The sequence below is a fragment of the Palaemon carinicauda genome, unplaced genomic scaffold (assembly GCF_036898095.1).
Source record: "Palaemon carinicauda isolate YSFRI2023 unplaced genomic scaffold, ASM3689809v2 scaffold671, whole genome shotgun sequence".
Lineage (NCBI taxonomy): Eukaryota > Metazoa > Arthropoda > Malacostraca > Decapoda > Palaemonidae > Palaemon > Palaemon carinicauda.
Window position 1 is genome coordinate 47,501 of NW_027171951.1, and position 24,674 is coordinate 72,174.

The 24,674-nt window shown below is 39.1% G+C and overlaps 1 protein-coding gene across 3 annotated transcripts in view; it reads left to right on the forward strand.

Annotated features, from left to right (window-relative positions):
* LOC137637345 (MAP kinase-activating death domain protein-like) overlaps positions 1-24,674 on the forward strand; it is a 62,505-nt gene that overhangs the window by 21,405 nt on the left and 16,426 nt on the right. For all 3 annotated transcript variants that reach the window (XM_068369579.1, XM_068369575.1, XM_068369576.1), the window contains 7 exons: positions 1,391-1,490; positions 3,823-4,025; positions 6,845-7,055; positions 7,173-7,280; positions 8,148-8,276; positions 20,305-20,489; positions 22,688-22,882. In XM_068369579.1, the coding sequence (XP_068225680.1) occupies positions 1,391-1,490; positions 3,823-4,025; positions 6,845-7,055; positions 7,173-7,280; positions 8,148-8,276; positions 20,305-20,489; positions 22,688-22,882 (1,131 nt within the window). The remainder of the gene's footprint in view (positions 1-1,390; positions 1,491-3,822; positions 4,026-6,844; positions 7,056-7,172; positions 7,281-8,147; positions 8,277-20,304; positions 20,490-22,687; positions 22,883-24,674) is intronic.

The following is a 24,674-nucleotide window of genomic DNA, read 5'->3' on the forward strand; positions in this document are numbered from 1 at the left end:
GTTTGATGTACGTAGATGTTGCTCGTAGAAATAGCTCAATCCTAAACAGTATCATTATGTACAGTATGTATGTAATACGAAATAGTACACATTTATTACATTTATTACAACTTCCATTATGACTTTGCTATTCTTATGCAAGTTATGTAGGACTTCATTTCAGATATACAGTAATTTATGTATCTAAGATATTGTTGAATTCTTTTGCAGTGAAGTTTTGATACACAGTTTATAAATATTTTCTAATGCACTCGGCAGTTCATTCTGTAAGGCATATTTTTCCCACTAAGTTTTTTGAGAAACTGGTTGCATGAATGCATGGCGAAAGAGAAAGATATTTCTACAGTTTAATCATTATAGGATTTGCAGTAGTAATTTGAATAATATGATTCTTTACATTGATATTCTTTTCCACTTTTTCAAGATCATTAATTATTGTTTGTGCCATACTGGATACTTTGTGAAACTGGCTGAGATTTGCGTGTGAATGTCTACAAGGACTATAGTCAATTTCTTTCAGCGATGCAGATTTTCACCGACTCGCAGCGGTGTCCTTTTAGCTCGGAAAAGTTTCCTGATCGCTGATTGGTTGGACGAGATAATTCTAACCAATCAGCGATCAGGAAAATTTTCCGAGCTAAAAGGGCACCGCTGCGAGTCGGTGCAAATCTGCATCGATAAAAGAAATGGACTATAGTATAGTGCAGTACTATACAGAGATATAATTTTACAGTATTACAATTTATTGTATCGTAGAGAATTATGGGAGTACATCATGTGAGTCATTAATGCCCCCCCAAAAATGTTTTTTTTCAAGAGCATGGTCTTTAACTGGAAAGAATGCTTTTACATAGATTTTTTAAAACTCATCTGAAGGTAATTCTTTTGGCTGAAGCAGTCTTACAATATGAATGAGACTTTGAGACTTTTATTCTACTTTTTATTATGCTGTGATGTAAAGGCTGAGCTCAATATTATTTATTCTTTAGTCTTTCTCATGCAGTCTTGCTTCTTTCATACATATTTTGGTAATTTATGTGTATTGGTTTATTTTGCTAGTTTTTGTAGCATTAGTAGCAACATAAATACGTACTGTATATAACAGAGAATACAGTGCAATTTAAATGATTGATAATTCTTATCTATTATGGAAGTTTCTAAGATATGAGATAAAAATATGTGCTTTTTAGTTTTTTATAGATTCTTTATTTTGAGAATCTAGAAGCTTTTTTTTAATTATATCTTTATTTCAAAAATATTTTCCTTTTTCTAATAGATTTAATTTGTAGTTAAGAGTAAGGATGCATATTTTTACTTTGTATTTCCATAATTAACTAAGAAGTTTTAGGCTTAATTGAAGGAAGTTACTAATAAATTTGAAATTTTACAGGCATTAGCTAGCATGTCTCCTCAGCCGCCTCCACCACGCACTGCAGAGGAAATGCATCGAGAAAAGTCATTGGCTACACATTACAATCCTTTTATATATGGTTAGTGTTGTTGTCAGTGTGTGCCTTCATCAGTTGAACGACAGTCATTTTTTAAAATTGAGGGGCTTTTTATGATCAACTCTGTCTGTCATTGGCATGTGTCATTTTTTAAAATCAAGGTCCCTTTTCATGATCAACTCTCTCTGTCAATGGCATAAGTCTGTTTTTAAAATCAAGGTCCCTTTTCATGATCAACTCTCTCTGTCAATGGCATGGGTCGGTTTTTAAAATCAAGGTCCCTTTTTATGATCAACTCTCTCTGTCAATGGCATGGGTCGGTTTTTAAAATCAAGGTCCCTTTTTATGATCAACTCTCTCTGTCAATGGCATGGGTCGGTTTTTAAAATCAAGGTCCCTTTTTATGATCAACTCTCTCTGTCAATGGCATGGGTCGGTTTTTAAAATCAAGGTCCCTTTTTATGATCAACTCTCTCTGTCAATGGCATGGGTCGGTTTTTAAAATCAAGGTCCCTTTTTATGATCAACTCTCTCTGTCAATGGCATGGGTCGGTTTTTAAAATCAAGGTCCCTTTTTATGATCAACTCTCTCTGTCAATGGCATGGGTCGGTTTTTAAAATCAAGGTCCCTTTTTATGATCAACTCTCTGTCATTGGCATGTGTCATTTTTTAAAATCAAGGTCCCTTTTCATGATCAACTCTCTCTGTCAATGGCATAAGTCTGTTTTTAAAATCAAGGTCCCTTTTTATGATCAACTCTCTGTGTCATTGGCATGTGTCATTTTTTAAAATAAATGTCCCTTTTTATGATCAACTCTCTGTCATTGGCATGGGTCGGTTTTAAAATTCAAGGTCCCTTTTAATTATCAACTCTCTCTGTCAATGGCATGAGTCGGTTTTTAAAATCAAGGTCCCTTTTTATGATCAACTCTCCTTGTCAATGACATGTGTCATTTTTTAAAATTAAGGTCCTTTTTTATGATCAACTCTTTCATTGGCATGTGTCATTATTTAAAATCAAGGTCCTTTTTTATGATCAACTGTCATTGGCCTGTGTCAGCCTTCATCCCTCGAAAGGGCCACTATTTTACGAACTCTGCCTCCTGAGGCTAGTGCAAATAAGAATATAACTTTTTGAGTCAGATCCTTCAGAGAGCAGTCTTCATTGTTCAGGGTTGAGGCTAAATGAAGAACCTTATCCAAGGACCATTATTGAAGATTTCATTAGAGGTTGGTTGGAGGGAACAGGTAAATCCTGGACCATCTGTTCCATCAGGACGACATGGCTACCTCACCCAAAAATAGATTTTTCGCTTCGCTCAAAATCTGTTTTTTGAAATAAAGGTCCCTTTTTATGATCGACTGCAATTGGCATGTTAAAATCAAGGTCCCTGTTTATGATCAACACTGTCATTGGCATGTGTCATTATTTAAAATCAAGGTCCTTTTTTATGATCAACTCTCTCTGTCATTGGCATGTGTCATTTTTTTTAAAATCAAGGTCCTTTTTTATGATCAACTCTCTCTGTCATTGGCATGTGTCATTTTTTTTTAAATCAAGGTCCTTTTTCGTGATCAACTCTTTCTGTCATTGGCATGTGTCATTATTTAAAATCAAGGTCTTTTTTTTTATACCTGCCAGAATACATTAGGCATAATGAAACTAACTTGATCTTGATGCAAACTCTCAATGCTGGAAAGATTGTAATCCAAAACTTGCTTATTGTTGAATCCTATATTCAAGACCCAAGTTTGACTTGGTAGAAAATTTTATGGCTTCAAAATTTGTGCTGCTGAGGATTTTAACAAAGATTAGCATCTTCCAAATCTGATGATTTTGCAGTCAAAAGTACAGCCAAGTTAATTGTTACCATGTATTGAAAAAAATAGTTTTCTTTGTATTGGATAGTTGCTTATGTCGGAAAAAGTTTCTTTAATTTTTATTAATTTGAATAAACGATAGGATCTTAGGATCTTTCCTTTAGCTTTGCCTCTTGGTTCCACCCCAAGGGGGGAAATAATACTGGGGAGGTATGCTAAGTAAAACTGGGTGATAACTATAGTCCATTTCTTTTAGCGATGCATATTTGCACGGACTCGCGGCGGGGCCCTTTTAGCTCGAAAAAGCTTCCTGATCGCTGATTGGTTAGAATTATCTTGTCCAACCAATCAGCGATCCGGAAACTTTTCCGAGCTAGAAGGGCACCGCCGCGAGTCGGTGCAAATATGCATCGCTAAAAGAAATGGACTATAGGAATATATATTTTCTATCTTAGCAGGTTTAACCATACTTTCAGGTAGAAAATAGTCCTTTTGTTATACTACTGTCAACCACTATAAAATTACATATTAATTTAATACTTATTTACCTAGGTAATGATGTGGATTCTGTGGACATAGCTACAAGAGTCGCCATGGTTCGGTTCTTCAATTCACAGAATATTTTAGCCAACTTCACGGAACACACGCGCACACTGCGACTCTACCCGAGACCTGTTGTTGCATTCCAGATAAATTCATTCCTCAGATCAAGACCTCGTGCCACTCCTTTTTTGAATATGTTTGCCCGAACACAGGTCAGTGAAGTGTACCTTTGTTAATCATAGTACTATTTTGTATTCATTGAACAGTGTATTGAATAGAAAGTTCGAGAAATATTCTACGATACTGTAAATTATTTTCTAAAAGTTCTCAAGGTTCAATGATATTTTATTCTACTCTAATATTTGTGTAAACTGAAGGCAAATTAAAAGTTGAATCTAGTTCTATATGCATTCTCTCTGTTCTTAATGGTTCTGGCAATGATAACCAAGTTCTAGATATCTTTAAATAGCACCCTTTTGACTTCGGAGAGATAAAGGTTTACAGATCTGTGGCCTTTATTGACAGTGTCTCCAAGAATAATGCTTTAAAAGACCGATCATCTCGGAAAACTGATTTCAATGGTGGTTCATTCAAACCTCCATATGCTACTTCTTAAAGCATTAAGTCTATCCATTGTACAATATTTTCAGAGAAAAGGAGTTTCTGGGTCCCCTAGACTTTATCACAGGCTCCAATAGACAGTTTACCAATAATCTATATCAAATACAATCAAACGTATATATTGAGTGGTGCAGCCCAAGGAATGTTTCAGTAACAATAACTAGTTTAGATAATGGTAGTTTTATATTTCTTATTTTATAAAAAGAAATGATCTATTGCCACTATTACCAGTTATACTGTCTTCTTCATCTTCTTCTTCTTTGTCTGCATTTTTTCCCACCTTTATGTGGGGTCGATGTTTCTGGCCAGCGTTCTCCATCTACCTCTGTCCCACACTTCATCACCGGTTAATCCCTTTGATCGAAGGTCATCCTTGATACAGTCCATCCACCTTCGCTTTGGTGACACTCTCCTTCTCGTTGTCAGTGCTTAATTCCTTTTCGTAAGCATCTAGGGTTAGATTTATCTGTGTTGGATATTATTGTGGGTACTTTCAGTTCTTTAGTTATGTAGAATCCTCTAGTTGACAAAACAGCTTAATGAAATTTAGATGTAGTCTTGCAGTATTTAAAAATCTTGCATGAACCTCTGGAAGATTTTTCTTTTAAGGATCCCACAACCAAAATTCTTTTCGTTTTAACTTTAGCCTCTGCTAAAGATACTAGTGAACAACAGACTTTTTCTTATAATGTGGTTATTTGGTATTGAGAAAATTATATTCTCTTATCTACTTATAGGGCTGAAAATTCTTTCAGAACAAAGGGTTTACCTAGTCAGTCTTTTCACATTAGAAGGAAGTCGGTACATTTCTATGATGTATGATAGCCTTAAACTTTTAGACAAAACTGAAAGTGTCAAGTGAAAGCTTCCTAATTTCTTTTGTGGGTTTATTATTTCAGGACAGCCTCTTCCGATGAATGGTGTCTTTTCTTATTAAGAATTTTTGAGACACAACCTCTGAAAATCTGATTCAAGTCTAGTAAAAGATGATCTTAGAAATACAGTTACAATTCACAATTAATTTCTGTAGGAATCTTTCTTTGGGAAAGCTTTAGCTGCCACTCAAAAGAAGTCTGGTTTCCTTGTAAGAGTTACTGGCCACTAGGTGCTGTGGTAATTTATATGATGTAATTGAAAGTTTTCCTTATTTCTATGAATTTCCCCATGATGTTCTTCGTCTTTCTCTCTATGAATCTCCCATAATGTTCTTAGTCCTTCTCTCTCAAAGCTAATTAGGTGCCTACCTCTACCATAATACTAAAATGTCATCAATTTTCTTTCCCTTTGATAAGCCTACTCCCCTATACTCCATTTCTTTTAGCAAGGCATATTTGCACCGACTCGCAGCGGTGCCCTTTTAGCTCGGAAAAGTTTCCTGATCGCTGATTGGTTGTTCAAGATAATTCTAGCCAATCAGTGATCAGGAAACTTTTCCGAGCTAAAAGGACACCGTTGCGAGTCGGTGCAAATCTGCCTCGCTAAAAGAAATGGACTATAGTAAGTTGAGCTAATCTGGCGATTGTTGACAGTTATCTTGACATGGCTACTCCTTAGTTCATTTGTCTTTCCAGTTCTCCCATTGCATTTGCATGCTTTAAACTGTTGTCTACCCATGCTCTATGTTTTTTTTTCTTTTGTTATCTAAAGATTATTTTATATAAATTAATAGGGGATGTTTTCTTATGCAATTACTATGAATGTTGAAGGGATTTATTGCTGGGCAGTCATGACCCTCATTTTCTATGTCATGTGCTGTAGGCAGGATTGTAATTTGGATAACTGTTGTAAGGAATGTGACACTGTATTGGATAACTGTTGTGAGGAATGTGACTCTGTATTGGATAACTGTTGTGAGGAATGTGACTCTGTATTGGATAACTGTTGTGAGGAATGTGACTCTGTATTGGATAACTGTTGCGAGGAATGTGACTCTGTATTGGATAACTGTTATGAGGAATGTGACTCTGTATTGGATAACTGTTGTGAGGAATGTGACTCTGTATTGGATAACTGTTGCGAGGAATGTGACTCTGTATTGGATAACTGTTGTGAGGAATGTGACTCTGTATTGGATAACTGTTGCGAGGAATGTGACTCTGTATTGGATAACTGTTGTGAGAAATGTGACTCTGTATTGGATAACTGTTGTGAGGAATGTGACTCTGTATTGGATAACTGTTGTGAGGAATGTGACTCTGTATTGGATAACTGTTGTGAGGAATGTGACTGAATCAACTGCCAGATTAACTTGATACTTTACTAATAGGTTGGGCCTGTTACAAAGAAAGATTTAAATTTTTTCAGTTTTATGGCAGACATTTAACTGGCATCGAACGAGAAGCATGTTGACCGTCAGCCGAGTATAGACATAGCTAGTATAATGATTGAAATTCCTTTATTTTATTTCCAGGCCGTTGAGTTCCTAGCAGAATGGTCTATAACACCTTCCAACATGGCTTTTCTCCGGGTGAATACCGGGGTCTTTGACCCAACTCTGATTGGAGATAAAAGTAAATGGTATGCGCATACCCTAGAGCCCATAAGTTTTAGGGCATGGCAAGAAGGCAGCTCACTTGGTGCTACACTCAGGGCGGGAACACAAATTGATAATCCTCCAACAGGTATGTGTGTCTGATCAAATGATGAATTTCATTGTTGTTCAGAGAATTATGAAACAGAAAATCTATGTTAGTCTCTTAAGGAACTGGAAATCCTCTAAAGTTATTTTTTTGTTTCAGATGAGAGTGGTAGTGACTCGGAGGGTGGAGAGAGCACTAGCAGCTCATATTCTTCTCTAAGCGATTTTGTAGGCGACATGCCAGATTTATCCCCTAATTCTGGTGGAGGTGAGGATTTAAGACATTTAAGATATTACCAATACTTGTCTCAGATATATTTGATTATTATTAATTTAAATTATATTTTATCAGATATTTATACCTCTTTCTGGGGAGGTGCTGTATGGGCGTCAAGACCTCCTCCTCCTCCTCCTCCTCCTCCTCCTCCTCCTCCTCCTCCTCCTCCTCCATCTCCTCCTCCTCCTCCTCCTCCTCCTCCTCCTCCTCCTCCTCCTCCTCCTCCTCCTCCTCCTCCTCCTCCTCCTCCTCAGTTAAAAAAGGGAGCCATATGAGCCTTACTCCAAATATTGAAAATTGCACTTGAGCACTTGCAAGCACCGTGTATTGATTCACGATGATAACGTGTCATTGTTTGTCAGGCATATTTCAGCATAAGAAGTATTATGACAATTTCAGTAGAGCCTGAACCCAGTGGATTTCCTCATACTCACTTACTCCGTGCTATGCACGTTGATACACTGGCCATAGAGCAGGGATAACAATATTTCTTTGGTGTTTTCTGGTTTTACTGGATTCATTGTTCTAGCCTTCCACTGTAAAGTTCTCGGAGACCATACAGCACTCCCAAAAAATAAGGGTTTACTTCATGAAAACCCCTTTTTGCCGTGTATGTAAGGATTATAGTATTTTAGTGGTTCGAGGAATTATGACATGTAGTTATGTAACCCTAGCAGTACCAGCTGAACTCGGTTGAGTCCCTTGTTAGGCTGGAGGAACGTAGAGAGTAGAGGTCCCCTTTTTTGTTTTGTTTCATTTGTTGATGTCGGCTACCCCCCAAAGTTAGGGGAAGTGCCTTGGTATATGTATGTATGTAGTTATGTAACATTATTTTTTATGGCGTTTGATATTTAACAGATATGTTTGCACGCTATGGACATCAAGTTGAAAAAGAGAAAGCCACCCTCTCATCTGGTCTTGACCCAAGTTCAGTGTTCAACCCGCCGTTGTACCTTCAGTTACCTGGCACTGTCTCTTCCGACTCTGGTAAGAAACGCTTTGAGCTTCATTTCTATCAGTTATGCTATCTAAGCAGAAGATTGATTTATTACCTAGTACAGTATATGTAGTCCATATTTTGGTTTCGTAATTAGTATTTGATCACAGTGTTTCAAGTATTTGTTTTCACTACGAAACATTGTGATTATCACCGACTTTGGTGGGAGCAGAGGGCTAAAGCTTCAAGTTAACTGAAAAAGACTAATATGCAGTTCTGTATCCAAAGAAATATGTGTGTTGGTTTCTATGCTACTTTATTTTATCCTTTTTTCTTCCATTTTAAGCCTTGGAAGCCTTTTGGAATAAAGAATGACTATAGTTGTATATCTTTTTAAAGCTGCTCAGCTTTGGGGAAAATATTTAGTCCCTTGGAAAGAATCTGCTTTCATTTAAGCATGAAGAATAAACATTAGTAGGAATGTCATACTTGAAAGTCCCTTATTTCCTCTTTAAGTAATAGATTAAATTTTAGTTTTTGATTAATTCTTGACAAATTGATAAAATGATAATGCAATGGATTATTAGACATATTTTACGAGATTCAGATTCTCAAACGGCATTAATAGCTATCACTAACATTCTAAAGATGTTTCGGTATTTGGTACTGTAATTAGAGTGGATTGACAGGTTTCAAAGTTAAAGTTCCAATGTTTAGGAACACCTTATACTGTAATCATATCTTACCATTTTTATCAGCTGTTTGTAATGTCAAGAGAATGATGCTGTTTTCATTTTATTAATATGAATTTATGAATATAAATAATCCTTTCATAATCATGTATTAGCTCTATGAGACTGTATCTGTGGTGAATATATAGTTTCTCTTTTGTGTATTGATACTAGATTGGTGACTGCTCATGATTTTTGCTTGGGTACAGTAAAAGACCCAGACAAACTGCAGATTGGTGAATTACTAAGATGTCTGCAATTTAAATGAAAAATTAGTGAATATATCTGGTTCCCCCTTGATTTATTAAGATGCCTCGACTTTCTAGTCAAAAGATTATTAGTCGATTTGCTGGTATCCTCTTTATGGGCAAGTTTTAATAAAATAATTCAAAATGTACCCTTCCAGAAATTGAAAAAGGCCAGAATTTTTTACACCATTAAAATGAGGATTTTGTTCGCAGTTTATTGCTTTGAATTTTATTGTCGAAATATGCGACATAAGTTTGAGAATCTGATTCTTGGGCATGTTTTATACCTTCAATTTTGAAATGCTGTTAGCAGAAAAACACAATATGAATTTATTGTAATATCTCATTAGTTAATGCATAGCTGAGGTCTCACCGGTTTTGATATTGATTCAGTTATGTTCATTCAACTTGAAAAATTAAATTAGGATATAATATAGTACAGTATATTAGTTTGCATATGTGGTTCCGAGCATGATTAGTTTTAAGAACAGGATAACAAGAAGTTGTGTCAGCATCTGTTTATTACTGTTACAATGGTATTTTGAATAAAGTCAGATTTTTAGGGTTTAAGTTAACCCTTTTACCCCCAGGCTATTTGGAACTTTCCAATCCTTAACCCTCAGGGGTTATTTTTTTTTCAAGCACATTTTGCAGTATATTTTTTAAAAATTGCTCTAACAGCCTTAATTTTCGTCAGAGAGAGGTCAGGTTGGTCTCATTCTTTTGGAAAATGCCTGAAGTTTCTCAAAAAAATTACCAAAAATATGCAAAAAAAAATATAGATAGCGGTATTTTGCAAGAACGTACCGGTACGTCCATGGGGGTAAAGGGATGAGTTTTGTGAAACGTACCAGTACGTCCTTTTGGGGGTAAAAGGGTTAAGAACTATCTTACGTTAAGAGCTTAATTTGTTCTGGGAGTAGGCTCATATCCTCAACAAAAATTTCTCATAATATACTAAGGTAACTCGCTCGATGCTTTCCACACGTCCATAGATTAATTTACGGTAATTCCTCACCTTATTGGGTTCACATATCCTTCCCTCAGTACTGTACATCTTGGAATTATAAATATATTATATATAGAACCATATCGCTGGGTCCTTTTGCGGGTTTCCGAGTGTCTGATAATTTTATATTTTTCATATTTAAATAATTACTTATTAAAAATATCCTTTTTGGTCTTATACAATTTTAGATTTATAGAAATAATAAGAATATGAAAAATAAGAATAGCGAGAGGAAATATATCGTAGATTTCTGTATTTACTTTATGATTTTCCGGCTATTGCTGTGGCTCGGAACGTAACGTCTGTGATAGCCAAGAGATTGCGGTATTCACTGGTTTTTAAAAGTTTTGTAATGGGAGTTATTGTACTAATTGTATCCCCAACATGAGAAATTAATTAGAATTAATAATTCACAATTAAAAATAGAAATAAACGACAAATTAACCCTTTTACCCCCAAAGGACGTACTGCTACGTTTCACAAAACTCACCCCTTTACCCCCATGGACGTACTGGTACGTCCTTGCAAAAAACTGCTATTTATATTTTTTTTTGCATATTTTTGATAATTTTTTCAGAAACTTCAGGCATTTTCCAAGAGAATGAGACCAACCTGACCTCTCTATGACGAAAATTAAGGCTGTTAGAGCAATTTAAATAAATTATATTGCAAAATGTGCTTGAAGAAAAAATAACCCCTGGGGGTAAAGGGTTGGAAAGTTCCAAATGGCCTGGGGGTAAAAGGGTTAACTTGCATTTTTCAATATTAAACTTAGCCGGTGATTATATAAGCTGCAGCTCTGCTGCCCGACAGAAAAACTCTACGTTCAAAATCCGCCAGCGATCGCTATGCAGGTAGGGGGTGTACTTCAACAGCGCCATCTGTCGTGCAGGTACTCAGTACTCAATGTAAACACAGAACTCAATTTTCTCTCTGTCGTGCCACCGGCAAGACCTACTAAATTCGCTGTTGCTTACTGGATTGGTTTTCACATATTTTGGTGAAGTACACATTTCTAGTTTTGAGCTTTCGCTTTGCAGACGTTATCTTCAATACATCCTTGCATTCTTTTGTTGATTTCGGATTATTTGTTGACGACTTTGGATAGTTTTTGAATTCCCCTTTGACTAATTCAAAATGGCTGACCCTTCTCAAGTCCCTAAATACAGAAAGTGTAGTGCTAGGGACTGTTCAAGGCGTCTTCCGAAGGCCTCTATCGATCCGCACACCGTTTGTTCCAATTGTCGGGATAAAACCTGTCAATTGGAAGATCGATGTGAGGAATGCGTTGGGCTTTCGGAATTCGATTTTCACGAATTCCAGAAATATTCACGTAGGCTAGAGAGAGATAGAGTCAGGAGAAGTTCATCTCGCTCCGTTGATATTTCCTCTCCTCATGCCCCACAACCTATTCCTTCCCCTGTAGTGGTTGCTCCTGATCCCCCTTCTAGCACTCAACAACCTTCGATGGCAGATATGATGCGTGCCATTCAGGCTCTGGGTGAGAGAGTCGAGTCTTTGGCTAGTGACCGTAACCAGCTCATGGCAGACGTCAAGGAGCTGAAGTGTAAGAGTGCAGTGGGTAGTGATAAAGTGAGTGGTAGTGTTGTGGATAGTGTTGTGGATAGTGTTGCGCTTGAGGGTTCGTCTGTTCGTGCCTGTCGTCCTCCCAGTCCGGGACCTCTTGCATGCTCCCAAGCCCAGGGGAGAAGCAATGTCGTACGACCAAAGGGTTCGAGAGGGTTTAATCAGCGAACAGACGTTCCCTCCGTGGTTTCGGGCGTATCTACCCAAGATCGCCCCACCCACACGAAGACGAGAGAGCCCATTTATTCCTCGTCTGCGGAAGAGGTTTCTCATAAGAATCCATGGACCAAGGTCTCGCGGCCTCTTAAGCGCAAGTCGGTCCCTTCCGCGCAAGTCCAACGGCCCAGTTGTAGCCACTGGGTCAGTTCGGACTCGCTGCAGTCTTCCGACGACTGCTCACCTCCTAAGAGAGGCAAAGCGGTACCGCATCAGGCAGTAACTCCGTCTGTTGCCGCACCTGCTCCTGTAGACCCTAAGTGGTCTTTGCTGCAGTCCATGCAGTCACAGTTAACGTCATTGATGCAGGACTTTCGTGCGGAGAAGGTTGACGCTGCACCAACCTCTAGCCTACAACCTACCACGGTTGTGCGTCCGGTGGACGCTGAGGCTACCTTCTCCCGCACTCCATCTGTGAGAGTCCCGCCACCCATGCGTTCCAGTGTACCCTGCCAGCCGCATGTTGACGTTCAGCGACGCACGGAACCTTCCGTTGACGTTCGCGAGGTACAACAACAACCTAAGTTGTTTTGTTTTGACGCGGTGCGTCAACCTCCGCAACCCAGTGTGGTTGCCTCTACTCACCCACAGCAGACTAGACAGTCTGGAGTAGACGCTTTGCGTCCCCGCGCTGCCATGGTTGTTGCCAGTTCACAGACTGGGCAACAGTTCCATGACGTTGCGTCCGGTTCAGTCACGCGTGCACCCGTGCTGCCGGACTCAGCTGACCAGCCGATTGCTACTCCTTTGCCGCTTCCTCCTCAGTTTTCAGATGATGGACTCTCTGATGATGACGACGCTGCACACATTGACGACCCGCATACGGACATCGACGAACCCAAGACCACGCAACCCTCCTTGGACTTTAGAAAAGTTCTTGCTTTGTTCAAGGAGATGTTTCCTGATCAGTTTGTGCCTGCGGCTCCACGCTCTCCTCCGTCTGAGTTCGCTTTAGGCACGCAGTCATCAGCGCCTGCCTTCACGAAACTCGTCCTCGCCCGCTCGTCCAAGAGAGCTTTACGAGTTTTAGGAGATTGGATGCAGTCCAAAAAGAACCTTGGGAAGACAGCATTTACGTTTCCCCCTGCGAGACTCTCTTCCAGATCGAGCGTCTGGTATGCCACGGGAGAAGTTCTCGGCTTGGGAGTTCCTGCCTCTGCCCAGGGCGACTTCTCAAGTCTAGTAGACTCTCCTCGCAGGCTGGCCATGAGACGCTCTAAGATTTGTTGGTCTCCTTCAGACTTAGACCATCTGTTGAAAGGAGTGTTTAGAGCCTTCGAGGTCTTTAACTTTTTGGACTGGTGTCTGGGAGCTTTGAGCAGGAAGATCTCCCCTTCTGACAAGGAAGCTTCCTTGCTCATTATGTCCTGTATGGACAAGGCCATACGTGACGGATCCAGTGAGCTGGCGGCTTCGTTCGTTTCCGGGGTCCTCAAGAAACGGGAAAACCTTTGCTCTTTCTTGTCAGCTGGAGTAACACCGTGTCAGAGATCGGAACTTCTGTTTGCTCCTCTCTCAAAGTGCCTTTTCCCAGAGGACTTGATAAAGGAGATTGCTGCCTCCTTGATTCAAAAAGACACTCATGACCTGGTTGCGTCCTCTGCCCGCAAAGCCACCCCTTTGCCTACCTTGTCTAGACCCAGGATGGACACTCCAGCGTCCAGATTCATTCCGCCCTTTCGTGGCAGAGCCTCCAGCAGAGGAGGTGCTCGTGCTGAAGGGAGACGTGGGAAGAAGAAAGGTACCAAGTCCTTTAAGGGCAGAGTCTGACTGCCACCTTCTTCAGACAGCAGTGGGAGCCAGACTCAAGAACTTCTGGCAGACCTGGGAGAAAAGGGGCGCAGATGCACAATCTGTGAAGTTGCTCAGAGAAGGGTACAAGATCCCGTTTGTACGCAAACCCCCTCTAGCAACGTCTCCCATCGATCTCTCTCCCAGGTACAGAGAGGAGGACAAGAGACTAGCTTTGAAGCAGGAGGTGTCTCTCTTGCTAGAAAAGGGAGCGGTAGTCAAAGTCCGGGACCATCAATCCCCGGGCTTCTACAACCGTCTCTTCTTAGTGGTAAAGAAGACAGGAGGGTGGAGGCCGGTGCTAGACGTCAGTGCGCTGAATGTCTTTGTCACAAAGCAGACGTTCGCCATGGAGACCACAAAGTCTGTTCTAGCAGCGGTCAGGAAGGAAGACTGGATGGTCTCTTTAGACCTAAGGGACGCTTACTTTCACGTCCCCATCCACCCAGAATCCCAACCTTTTGAGATTCGTTTACGGAAAGGTTGTCTACCAATTTCAAGCCCTGTGCTTTGGCCTAAGCACAGCTCCTCTTGTATTTACGAAGCTGATGAGGAATATTGCCAAATTCCTGCATTTAGCGGATATCAGAGCCTCCCTCTATTTGGACGACTGGCTTCTAAGAGCTTCTTCCAGTCGTCGCTGTCTGGAGAATCTAAAGTGGACTCTAGATCTGACCAAGGAATTGGGTCTCCTGGTCAATATGGAAAAGTCCCAACTGGTCCCATCCCAAACTATAGTGTACTTAGGGATGGAGATTCACAGTCAAGCTTTTCGGGCTTTTCCGTCGGCCCCCAGAACAAGTCAAGCCCAAGGATGCATCCAGATCATGCTAAAGAAGGAACGATGTTCAGTCAGACAGTGGATGAGTCTGATAGGGACGCTTTCATCCCTGGAACAGTTCATTTCGTTAGGGAGACTGCACCTCCGTCCCCTTCAATTTCACCTAGCTGTTCACTGGAAAAAGGACAAGACGCTAGAAGCGGTCTCGATCCCCATTTCCGAGAAGATGAAGTCATCACTGACTTGGTGGAAGGACAACATCAACCTCAGAGAGGGTCTGCCCCTGGCTGTTCAGACCCCCAACCACGTTCTCTTCTCGGACGCATCGGACACGGGCTGGGGTGCGACATTAGACGGTCGGGAATGCTCGGGAACTTGGAACTCGAATCAAAGAACGTTACATATCAACTGCAAGGAGCTACTGGCAGTTCATCTGGCCTTGAAAAGCTTCAAGTCCCTCCTTCAAGGCAAGGTGGTGGAGGTGAACTCAGACAACACCACGGCCTTGGCGTACATCTCCAAGCAAGGAGGGACCCATTCTATGACGTTGTACGAGATCGCAAGGGACCTCCTCACCTGGTCAAGAGATCTAAACCTTTCTCTAGTAACGAGGTTCATTCAAGGCAACATGAATGTCATGGCGGATTGCCTCAGTCGGAAGGGTCAAATCATTCCAACAGAATGGACCCTACACAAGGATGTGTGCAAGAGACTATGGGCCACATGGGGCCAACCTACCATAGATCTCTTTGCAACCTCGATGACCAAGAGGCTCCCAATTTATTGCTCACCAATCCCGGACCCAGCAGCAGTTCATATAGATGCCTTTCTACTGGATTGGTCCCATCTAGACCTTTATGCATTCCCCCCGTTCAAGATTGTCAACAAGGTACTGCAGAAGTTCGCCTCTCACGAAGGGACAAGGTTGACGTTAGTTGCTCCCCTCTGGCCCGCGAGAGAATGGTTCACCGAGGTACGTCAATGGCTGGTGGACGTTCCCAGAACTCTTCCTCTAAGAGTGGACCTTCTACGTCAGCCACACGTAAAGAAGGTACACCCAGGCCTCCACGCTCTTCGTCTGACTGCCTTCAGACTATCGAAAGACTCACTAGAGCTAGAGGCTTTACGAAGGAGGCAGCCAGGGCGATTGCTAGAGCAAGGAGGACATCCACTCTTAGAGTCTACCAGTCGAAGTGGGAAGTCTTCCGAAACTGGTGCAAGTCGGTGTCAGTATCCTCGACCAGTACCTCTGTAACCCAAATAGCTGACTTCCTATTATACCTGAGGAAGGAAAGATCTCTTTCAGCTCCCACTATCAAAGGTTACAGAAGCATGTTGGCAGCAGTCTTCCGTCACAGAGGCTTAGATCTTTCTAACAACAAAGATCTACAGGACCTCCTTAAGTCTTTTGAGACCTCGAAGGAGCGTCGTTTGGCTACACCGGGTTGGAATTTAGACGTGGTACTAAGATTCCTTATGTCAGAAAGGTTCGAGCCACTACAATCAGCCTCCTTTAAAGATCTCACTTTAAAGACTCTTTTCCTCGTTTGCTTGGCAACAGCTAAAAGAGTCAGTGAGATTCACGCCTTCAGCAGGAACATCGGTTTTTCATCTGAAACGGCTACATGTTCTTTACAGCTTGGTTTTCTAGCCAAAAACGAGCTACCTTCTCGTCCTTGGCCGAAATCGTTCGATATTCCAAGCCTTTCAAATTTGGTTGGAAATGAACTAGAAAGAGTCTTATGCCCTGTTAGAGCTCTTAAGTTCTATTTAAGACGAACTAAACCTTTACGAGGACAGTCAGAAGCTTTATGGTGTGCTATTAAGAAACCTTCTTTGCCTATGTCAAAGAATGCAGTTTCCTATTATATCAGACTGTTGATACGAGAAGCTCATTCCCATCTGAATGAGGAAGACCATGCTTTGCTGAAGGTAAGGACACATGAAGTTAGAGCTGTCGCAACTTCAGTGGCCTTTAAACAAAATAGATCTCTGCAGAGTATAATGGACGCAACCTATTGGAAAAGCAAGTCAGTGTTCGCGTCTTTTTATCTTAAAGATGTCCAGTCTCTTTACGAGAACTGCTACACCCTGGGACCATTCGTAGCAGCGAGTGCAGTAGTGGGTGAGGGCTCAACCACTACATTCCCCTAATTCCATAACCTTTTTTAATCTTTCTCTTGAAATGTTTTTTATTGTTGTTTTTGGGTTGTCCGGAAGGCTAAGAAGCCTTTCGCATCCTGGTTGATTTGGCGGGTGGTCAAATTCTTTTCTTGAGAAGCGCCTAGATTAGAGGTTTTGATGAGGTCCTGTAGTATGGGTTGCAACCCTTGATACTTCAGCTCCTAGGAGTCGCTCAGCATCCTAAGAGGATCGCGAGGCTCAGTAAGGAAGACGTACTTAAAAAAGGCAGAGTAATTGTTCAAGTCGACTTCCTTACCAGGTACTTATTTATTTTATGTTTGTTATTTTGAATAACTGCTAAAATGAAATACAAAATCCTTAGCTCATAATAATGTAAACAATTAATGCTGGTCTCTACCCACCCCCCTGGGTGTGAATCAGCTTATATAATCACCGGCTAAGTTTAATATTGAAAAATGTTATTTTTATTATAAAATAAATTTTTGAATATACTTACCCGGTGATTATATATTAAAGGACCCTCCCTTCCTCCCCAATAGAGACCCAGTGGACCGAGGAGAAAATTGAGTTCTGTGTTTACATTGAGTACTGAGTACCTGCACGACAGATGGCGCTGTTGAAGTACACCCCCTACCTGCATAGCGATCGCTGGCGGATTTTGAACGTAGAGTTTTTCTGTCGGGCAGCAGAGCTGCAGCTTATATAATCACCGGGTAAGTATATTCAAAAATTTATTTTATAATAAAAATAACATTTTACATTTGAGTACATTTGAGTAGAGTCATGATTAGTGTGAGCATGAAAATGGGGTTAAAATCATGTGAACAAGCGGTGAACATGCGGGGGTGGCGTATGGACATTGCATGACTGATTTCTGCGCATCACATAAGTACCTGACCAAACAAAAAAGGCCAATATGGTGCAAAGTCTTTGCTCGCAGACTGATGCAATACTCTTAACACAATTCAGATTTATACGCTCGAATCCTGATTAGCTCGTATTCAAAGTTACTCGTAACTCATAACCCTAGATACTGCTGTATAGAAGATATGATTGAAAAAATAGAACTCGAGACAGAACAGACTACAAAATTCTATTGTGAATTAGTAAGTAGGAATTCATTAATGGAAATGATTTTGATTACAAACTTTGAGAAGGTTACTCATAATGCCTCTGCAGTCAAAAAGTTTCAATGATTAATACAGCCAAGTTATATGAGACTCATCAAGCACTACTTGTATTACAGTGTTCATTTTCAGTAAAAAGACAACCTTCAGTTTGCAGTGAACATTGTGTATACTGAGGCATAAATCTTAGGGTATCATGTACGAATAGTTTATTTGCCCTTAAGAATTTTGTGGTAGACCTAAGTGAAATACATAAATCGATTTTGTTTCTCCTTATCTGTTCAGTAAGTAAACTGCTTTAAATATTGATGAACAGTTCACATTCACAAATGAAATTATTCCTATGATCTTTTCTCTTGAACGAAGTGTGAAAATATAAGAAAGTCTCGGTCTCATACTTAATGCCATTTACTTGGCAAAGACATAAAGATTAGCGTAGCATCAAGTGAATCATTTTTGGAAGGAACACAAAGACAACTAGAGGGGCGCTCTTTAGAGTGCAGACCTGCGCGGTGCGGCTTATTTCTAGACCTTTTGCTCGACCTTAACCTTTGACCTTAACATGTATTAATTGGCTTTGATTTCCATATGCTCAAATACGAACCAAGTTTGAAGTCTGTGACAACGATGTCCAAACTTATGTTTGATTATGTGAATTGGACATTTTGCTTGCCCGTGACCTTGACCATACAAAATTTAATAATTTCTAGCTTTTTACATAACAGTTGATCACTGCAAGTTTCATTACTCTACAATTAAAATTGTGGCCAGGTAGCTGTTCACAAACGAACACACAAGAACACAAACGGGGGTAAAAACATAATCTCCTTTCAACTTCGTTGACGGAGGTAAAGGACATGTCATCGATATAAAACTCCACTCCAAATTTGTCATGAAAGGAACTCTGAATTGATGAAATTGATGATTCCATCAAAGGTGCCAGGAATGATACAGCTATAATCAGGAAATAATAATAACTAATTAGTATGAACCCATTGATAAAGGCATGATCCTATAGTCCTTTCATAAAGGATAATGTAGTATATTAGATATCAAAATCTGTATTTCTCAATGAGAAAAGTGAATACCGGTATGTCTCGTTTATGTTTTTTCGATAAGTTTGGGAGTAATGATGTGACCTATTGCAGAATCGATATAAAAGCGAACCTTTCAAATCACCATAACCGTAAAATCAAATTAGAAAAATTGAATGTATTTTGGTTAGGCATCATTGTTTTTAACCCTTTTACCCCCAAAGGACGTACTGGTACGTTTCACAAAAGCCATCCCTTTACCCCCATGGACGTACCGGTACGTCCTTGCAAAAAGATGCTATAAAATTTTTTTTTTTCTTCATATTTTTGGTAATTATTTGAGAAAATTCAGGCATTTTCCAAGAGAATGAGATCAACTTGACCTCTCTATGACAAAAATTAAGACTGTTAGAGCAATTTGAAAAAAATATACTGCAAAATGTGCTGGGAAAAAAATAACCCCCTGGGGGTTAAGGGTGGGAAATTTCCAAAAAGCCTGGGGGTAAAAGGGTCAAGTGAACTATATTAAAAAAAATTTATCAAATATTTAATTTGAATTTTATTTTATTTGTACATTTTACAGTAGTTCCTGTGATTTTCTTAATTTCTCCTTTAGCAGCTAGAACCTATTTCTCGTCTCGCCGCTTAAAGAAGTCGTTTCGTAGTTGTTTTCTGTTTTATGTATCTTTGAGCACCATCTCAAAGATTATGTATAGAGATACTATAATATTTTACCTTTGGTATGCAGAAGATTTTCAGCATTATGAAGCTTCATCTGTGGTGGATAATGTGGGAGGGTGGGCTGTGGCACCCTAGCAGTACCAGCTGAACTCAGTTGAGTCCCTTGTTAGGCTGGGAGGAACGTAGAGAGTAGAGGTCCCCTTTTTTGTTTTGTTTCATTTGTTAATGTCGGCTACCCCCCAAAATTGTGGGAAGTGCCTTGGTATATGTATGTATGTATGCAGAAAATTTACCAAAACATTGTTGGTATCCTGTAACAGTAATGATTTAATGTTAGCACAAGTTCATGTCCTTCCTCCATGTAAGTCAAAATTTGTAGTAGACAAGATGAACTGCAAAATTGATCTAGATACTGCAATATGTTCATTTTAGTGTTTGTGTTATTTCTTTGCCTGAAATAGATATAAAGGGATGCTTACCCAATCATTTACAATGACTATCGTTATCAGTGATTTGTATATACCACAGTAAAATGATGCATTTTTGAAGTTTTGTAGGTAAAATGCAAGGGTAGTCATTTATCAAATCAGTGGAATGATTCTTTTTGTGTCTTGGGCTGGTTAGCAAGAAATCCTTTTGTAGCTTAATGTCTCTGTGAAGGTGAACTCCAGTTAAGTCTGTTTTGTGACATAAATGACGATGCATATTGAACTTCTTAAATTTTTAAGCAGCTGTCAGTCATCCTGGATCTGTGTCTACTTCATCCTCGCGCTCCTCTCTCTCCTCGGGTGATCAAAAAGATGATGATGAGGAGGAGGAAACGGGCGAAGGGGTGATGAAGCTCGAGGATGCGGAAAACCTCATTGCTCCCACACCGACGCTGCATCCCCTCACCCTAAGGACTGAAGCTCTGGTAAGTCGAAATGATGTATATTTTGACGTACCATAACTCTACTGTAACTGCAGTCGCTATGAGTCAATAGAAATGGTTAAGAAAGTACAAAATTAGAATTTGATTCTTTTACAATAGTTCTCCTTTCATGAATTTTCATCATCATTATCTTCTATGCCTATTGACGCAAAGGGCCTCAGTTAGATTTCGCCAGTCGTCTCTTATCTTGGGCTTTTAAATAAGTACTTAATTTATTTTTAATGTACTGTATTTGGGATTGTATTGGGTTTATGCAAAGAACACAATGATAGATTTGCAACCAAATATATTTCACTTGAGACATATGATTTAGGTAATTCATCATTATTAAGTTGAACATCATATGAGGGTTCAGTAATATGCATAAATTGTCTTGTATAATGCACTGTAGGTATTAATAAAAATTTCTTCATGATATACGTTTGGTCACTAGCTACAGACCTTATTCCACTGTGTTTATGTTTCCCTTACTCAGTGCTTAATTAGTTTTCATCATCAGTTCCTCCTACGTCTATTGACCCAAAGGGCCTCAATTAGATTTCGCCAGTTCTCTCTATCTTGAGTCTTTAAATCAATACTTTTCCATTCATCATCTCCCACTTCATGCTTCATAGTCCTCAACCATGTAGACCTGGGTCTTCCAATTCTTCTAGTGCCCTGTGGAGCCCAGTTGAAAGTTTTGTGAACTAATCTCTCTTGGGAAGTGCGAAGAGCATGTCCAAACCATCTCCATCTACCCTTCATCATGATCTCATCCATATATGGCACTTGAGTAATCTCTCATAGTTTCATTTCTAATCCTGTCCAGCCATTTAACTCCTAATATTCATCTTGGGGCTTTGTTCTCAAATCTACAAAATCTTTTGGATATTGTTTCATTGTCATCCCACGACTCATGTCCATACAGTAACGCCGATCTCACTAAACTGATGTATAGCCTCCTTAGCGGTCCTTTATTCTTTGCTATTATTTTCTGGTAATCCTCACTGCCATTATCAGGGTTGTCAGCTCTTCAAATTGTCCATAAATTTTACATGTTTCATTCTCAACCCGTCAAGAATTCTTTTAATTCATTCTCTGACACACTTTTATGATAGTCTGTTTAGTAACTCCTGAAAATGATTTTTAGTGCTACAAATCCTTTTAGCATTGAGATTATTGCAGATTTAATTTACTATTTGTAACAAGAAAAAAATTAATGTCAGGAAAAGTAAAGAAATTGAATATTTTCTTTACCTCGAAAAATAAATCCTGTTGAAATACCATATAAACATTAATTGGATTCGGTCATTTAACCCAAGTTTCAGAAGGGAAGCTAGTTGGGAGGTGAACACAGGGCTGTGACTTGTCTAAGGGAAAGCTAAGGACAAGGCAATCTAAGAGGGGCTGGTGTAAGGAGATTTTAGTCCCCCTCCTAGTAGGGAGGATGGAAGTCCTAGGTTCGTCCAGGAGAGAAACCATAGGATAGGCCATAACCTTGTGTTTGATTCCATTTTAGAATGTAGTTTGTCAGTTGTAACTTCTCAAATTTGTAAACTTCTTAAATTTGGGGCTCAATAGTTCCTGGTAGAGGTATATTTGACACTTGGTATACTTATATGTAAAGTATATGCCACTTTATAAAAATGCTTCAAAAAGTTGTGAAGCACCAGTTTTGGTTTGATAAGAAACTTTGAATCAATAAGCGAGAATTACAGGTTTTGGTTAGTCTTTCTATTAAGATACGTTAGCTTAGGTTATTCCTGAAGTCATAGTCTTTTCCCTAAGAGTTGTTAGGCCAAGAAAGGTAAGCCCTTGTTCGCAACCAATCTCCATAGGTCTTGCATTAGCTTATACTCCAAAGACCTCTTGTATTATTATCGACTTGGAAAAGAAAGAATAAAAACTATTTGATCCTGCTTCATTTACCAAATAGCATTCGTACCATTAGCAGTAGCACTTGATGAAGCTAATTACTTATACAGTACTCCTTTTACTCAATCAGGTTACAAAGTAGTCTGTTTTAATTTTTGAGGGAATATAATAGCCATAGGAAGTGGGCTATTTTCTTATATATCTACAAAGTTTTAGCTCAACAGACCTTACACAGTTGTAAGGTTAAAACTTTTAGTTCAAGACTCAATGAATTACACCTTTGGTAAGTTGAGCTTGCATACATATTATATTCATCTCATTTTCAGGAGAAAACTGATGAAGTCTTCACACCAGAGAGTGATTCTGCAACAACGACACCAAAGACGGTAGTGAGCAATACCCAGTCCCCACTTCCGCATATAAGCCCGACTCCCTCGGTCAGTAGCGACGCATCAATAGCTACCTGCTCCTCTGAACGTGATAGACCGACTACCCCTCGACCAAGAACCTTCTCAAAAGGAGTAAGTCATTAAGAGACATTATGATACTGGATCATAGATGTATATTTATTTATTTTGCTATTTTTAGGTTCATAATGAATACTTTTATTTCCAGTTTAAGATATGGTTGGTGTTTTTCCTACATTACTAATGGGGACCATTGCTAAGGAGTCAGGCATTGCATGATAGAAATATAGAAATTTTATAGGATTTAGATACCGTAGGTTAAGGTCTTAAATAAACATCTCTGAGACTACTGTAGCTTGAAAGTTTTCATATATTTAAAGAATGCTTTTGAGACATCATGCATTCTTGTTGAATGTCTAGTATTGGATGATCCCCGAAAGTCTTCCTTAGTCTATACTTTCAAGGCAAAATATATTTATTCATAGTAATATGCTTATGTTCATACAGTAGGAAATGTTGTTCTTGATTATCTTGAAAATCATTTTAGTCTTAACAAAAGTTTTTAAGTTTTTAGTAAAATATCAAATTAAAGGACTTTTATACTTTGAAATAATATTTATGAATAAATAAACATAAGTCCTTTTATATCTATATACACTATACTGTATATGAATGGAAAAAACATTTACGGTCTATCTTGGGATGTTAAAATCTGTTTTAAGGTTTCCAAAACTAGGGAAAGAATATTTGGTTTTATCTATTTATTATTAACATTTATGAGAGTAATATTCCACAGGGATGATAAAATCGACATCCTCCCTATCATTGTTTTTTGGTAAAATATTTACTTGACATTTATTCAAAATTTCATTTTTGTGGGGAAAAATTTTCTTGGGTAAAAGACTAGAAATTAATTAGAATATTGGGTTAGGTAATAACAGCTAAATTTTTAATGTGCTCCAGGCAAATTTGTTTTGCTTAAAACTTATATTTTAGACTTTAACCCTTTTACCCCCAAAGGACGTACTGGTACGTTTCACAAAACTCATCCCTTTACCCCCATGGATGTACCGGTACGTTCTTCCAAAAAACTGCTATTTACATTTTTTTTGCATATTTTTTTATAATTCTTTGAGAAACTTCAGGCATTTTCCAAGAGAATGAGACTAACCTGACCCCTCTATGACGAAAATTAAGGCTGTTAGAGTAATTTATAAAAAATATACTGCAAAATGTGCTTGAAAAAAAATAACCCCTTGGGGTTAAGGGTTGGAAATTTCCAAATAGCCTGGGGGTAAAAGGGTTAATATGAAAAAAAAAAATCTCAAGACAGCTGACATAGCGAGAGACAGAATTTTTTTCCTTGGTAATATAAAGTCCCCAACTTACGAAGTTAATTTGTTCCAAGAATCTGTTTGTAAGTCAAATTTTCTTAAATTTGGGCCTAGGGTAGACTTCTCCTAATTCCCGTGCTTACAATTTTCAACTGAAAAAGTCAACAAATAGCCCTGTTTCATACTTCAAATGTCGTCTTGCTATAATATACTTCAACGAATGAAGAAAAAACAAAAACTTGCTATGATATAATTCAACGAATGAAGAAAAAACAAAAACTTGCTATGATATAATTCAACGAATGAAGAAAAAACAGAAACTTAATAAAAGTAAAAATAATGGCAATGCTACCTCCAAAAGCTCAAAACTCATAGATCTGGTACTTAACTTAGATGGGGAGACATGGGAATCCGACATCTTGCACAAAAGCGGAGAAAAAACACCGAAAACACAGCGACACAAAACACAACAGCGAATGATGCTATGAAAGGAGTGACATCATTGGCGTGGGTTGAGTTGGTGGTTGTAGCGTTCGGTGGTGGGTGTTGAACGGCACCTCGCTGTAACGGGG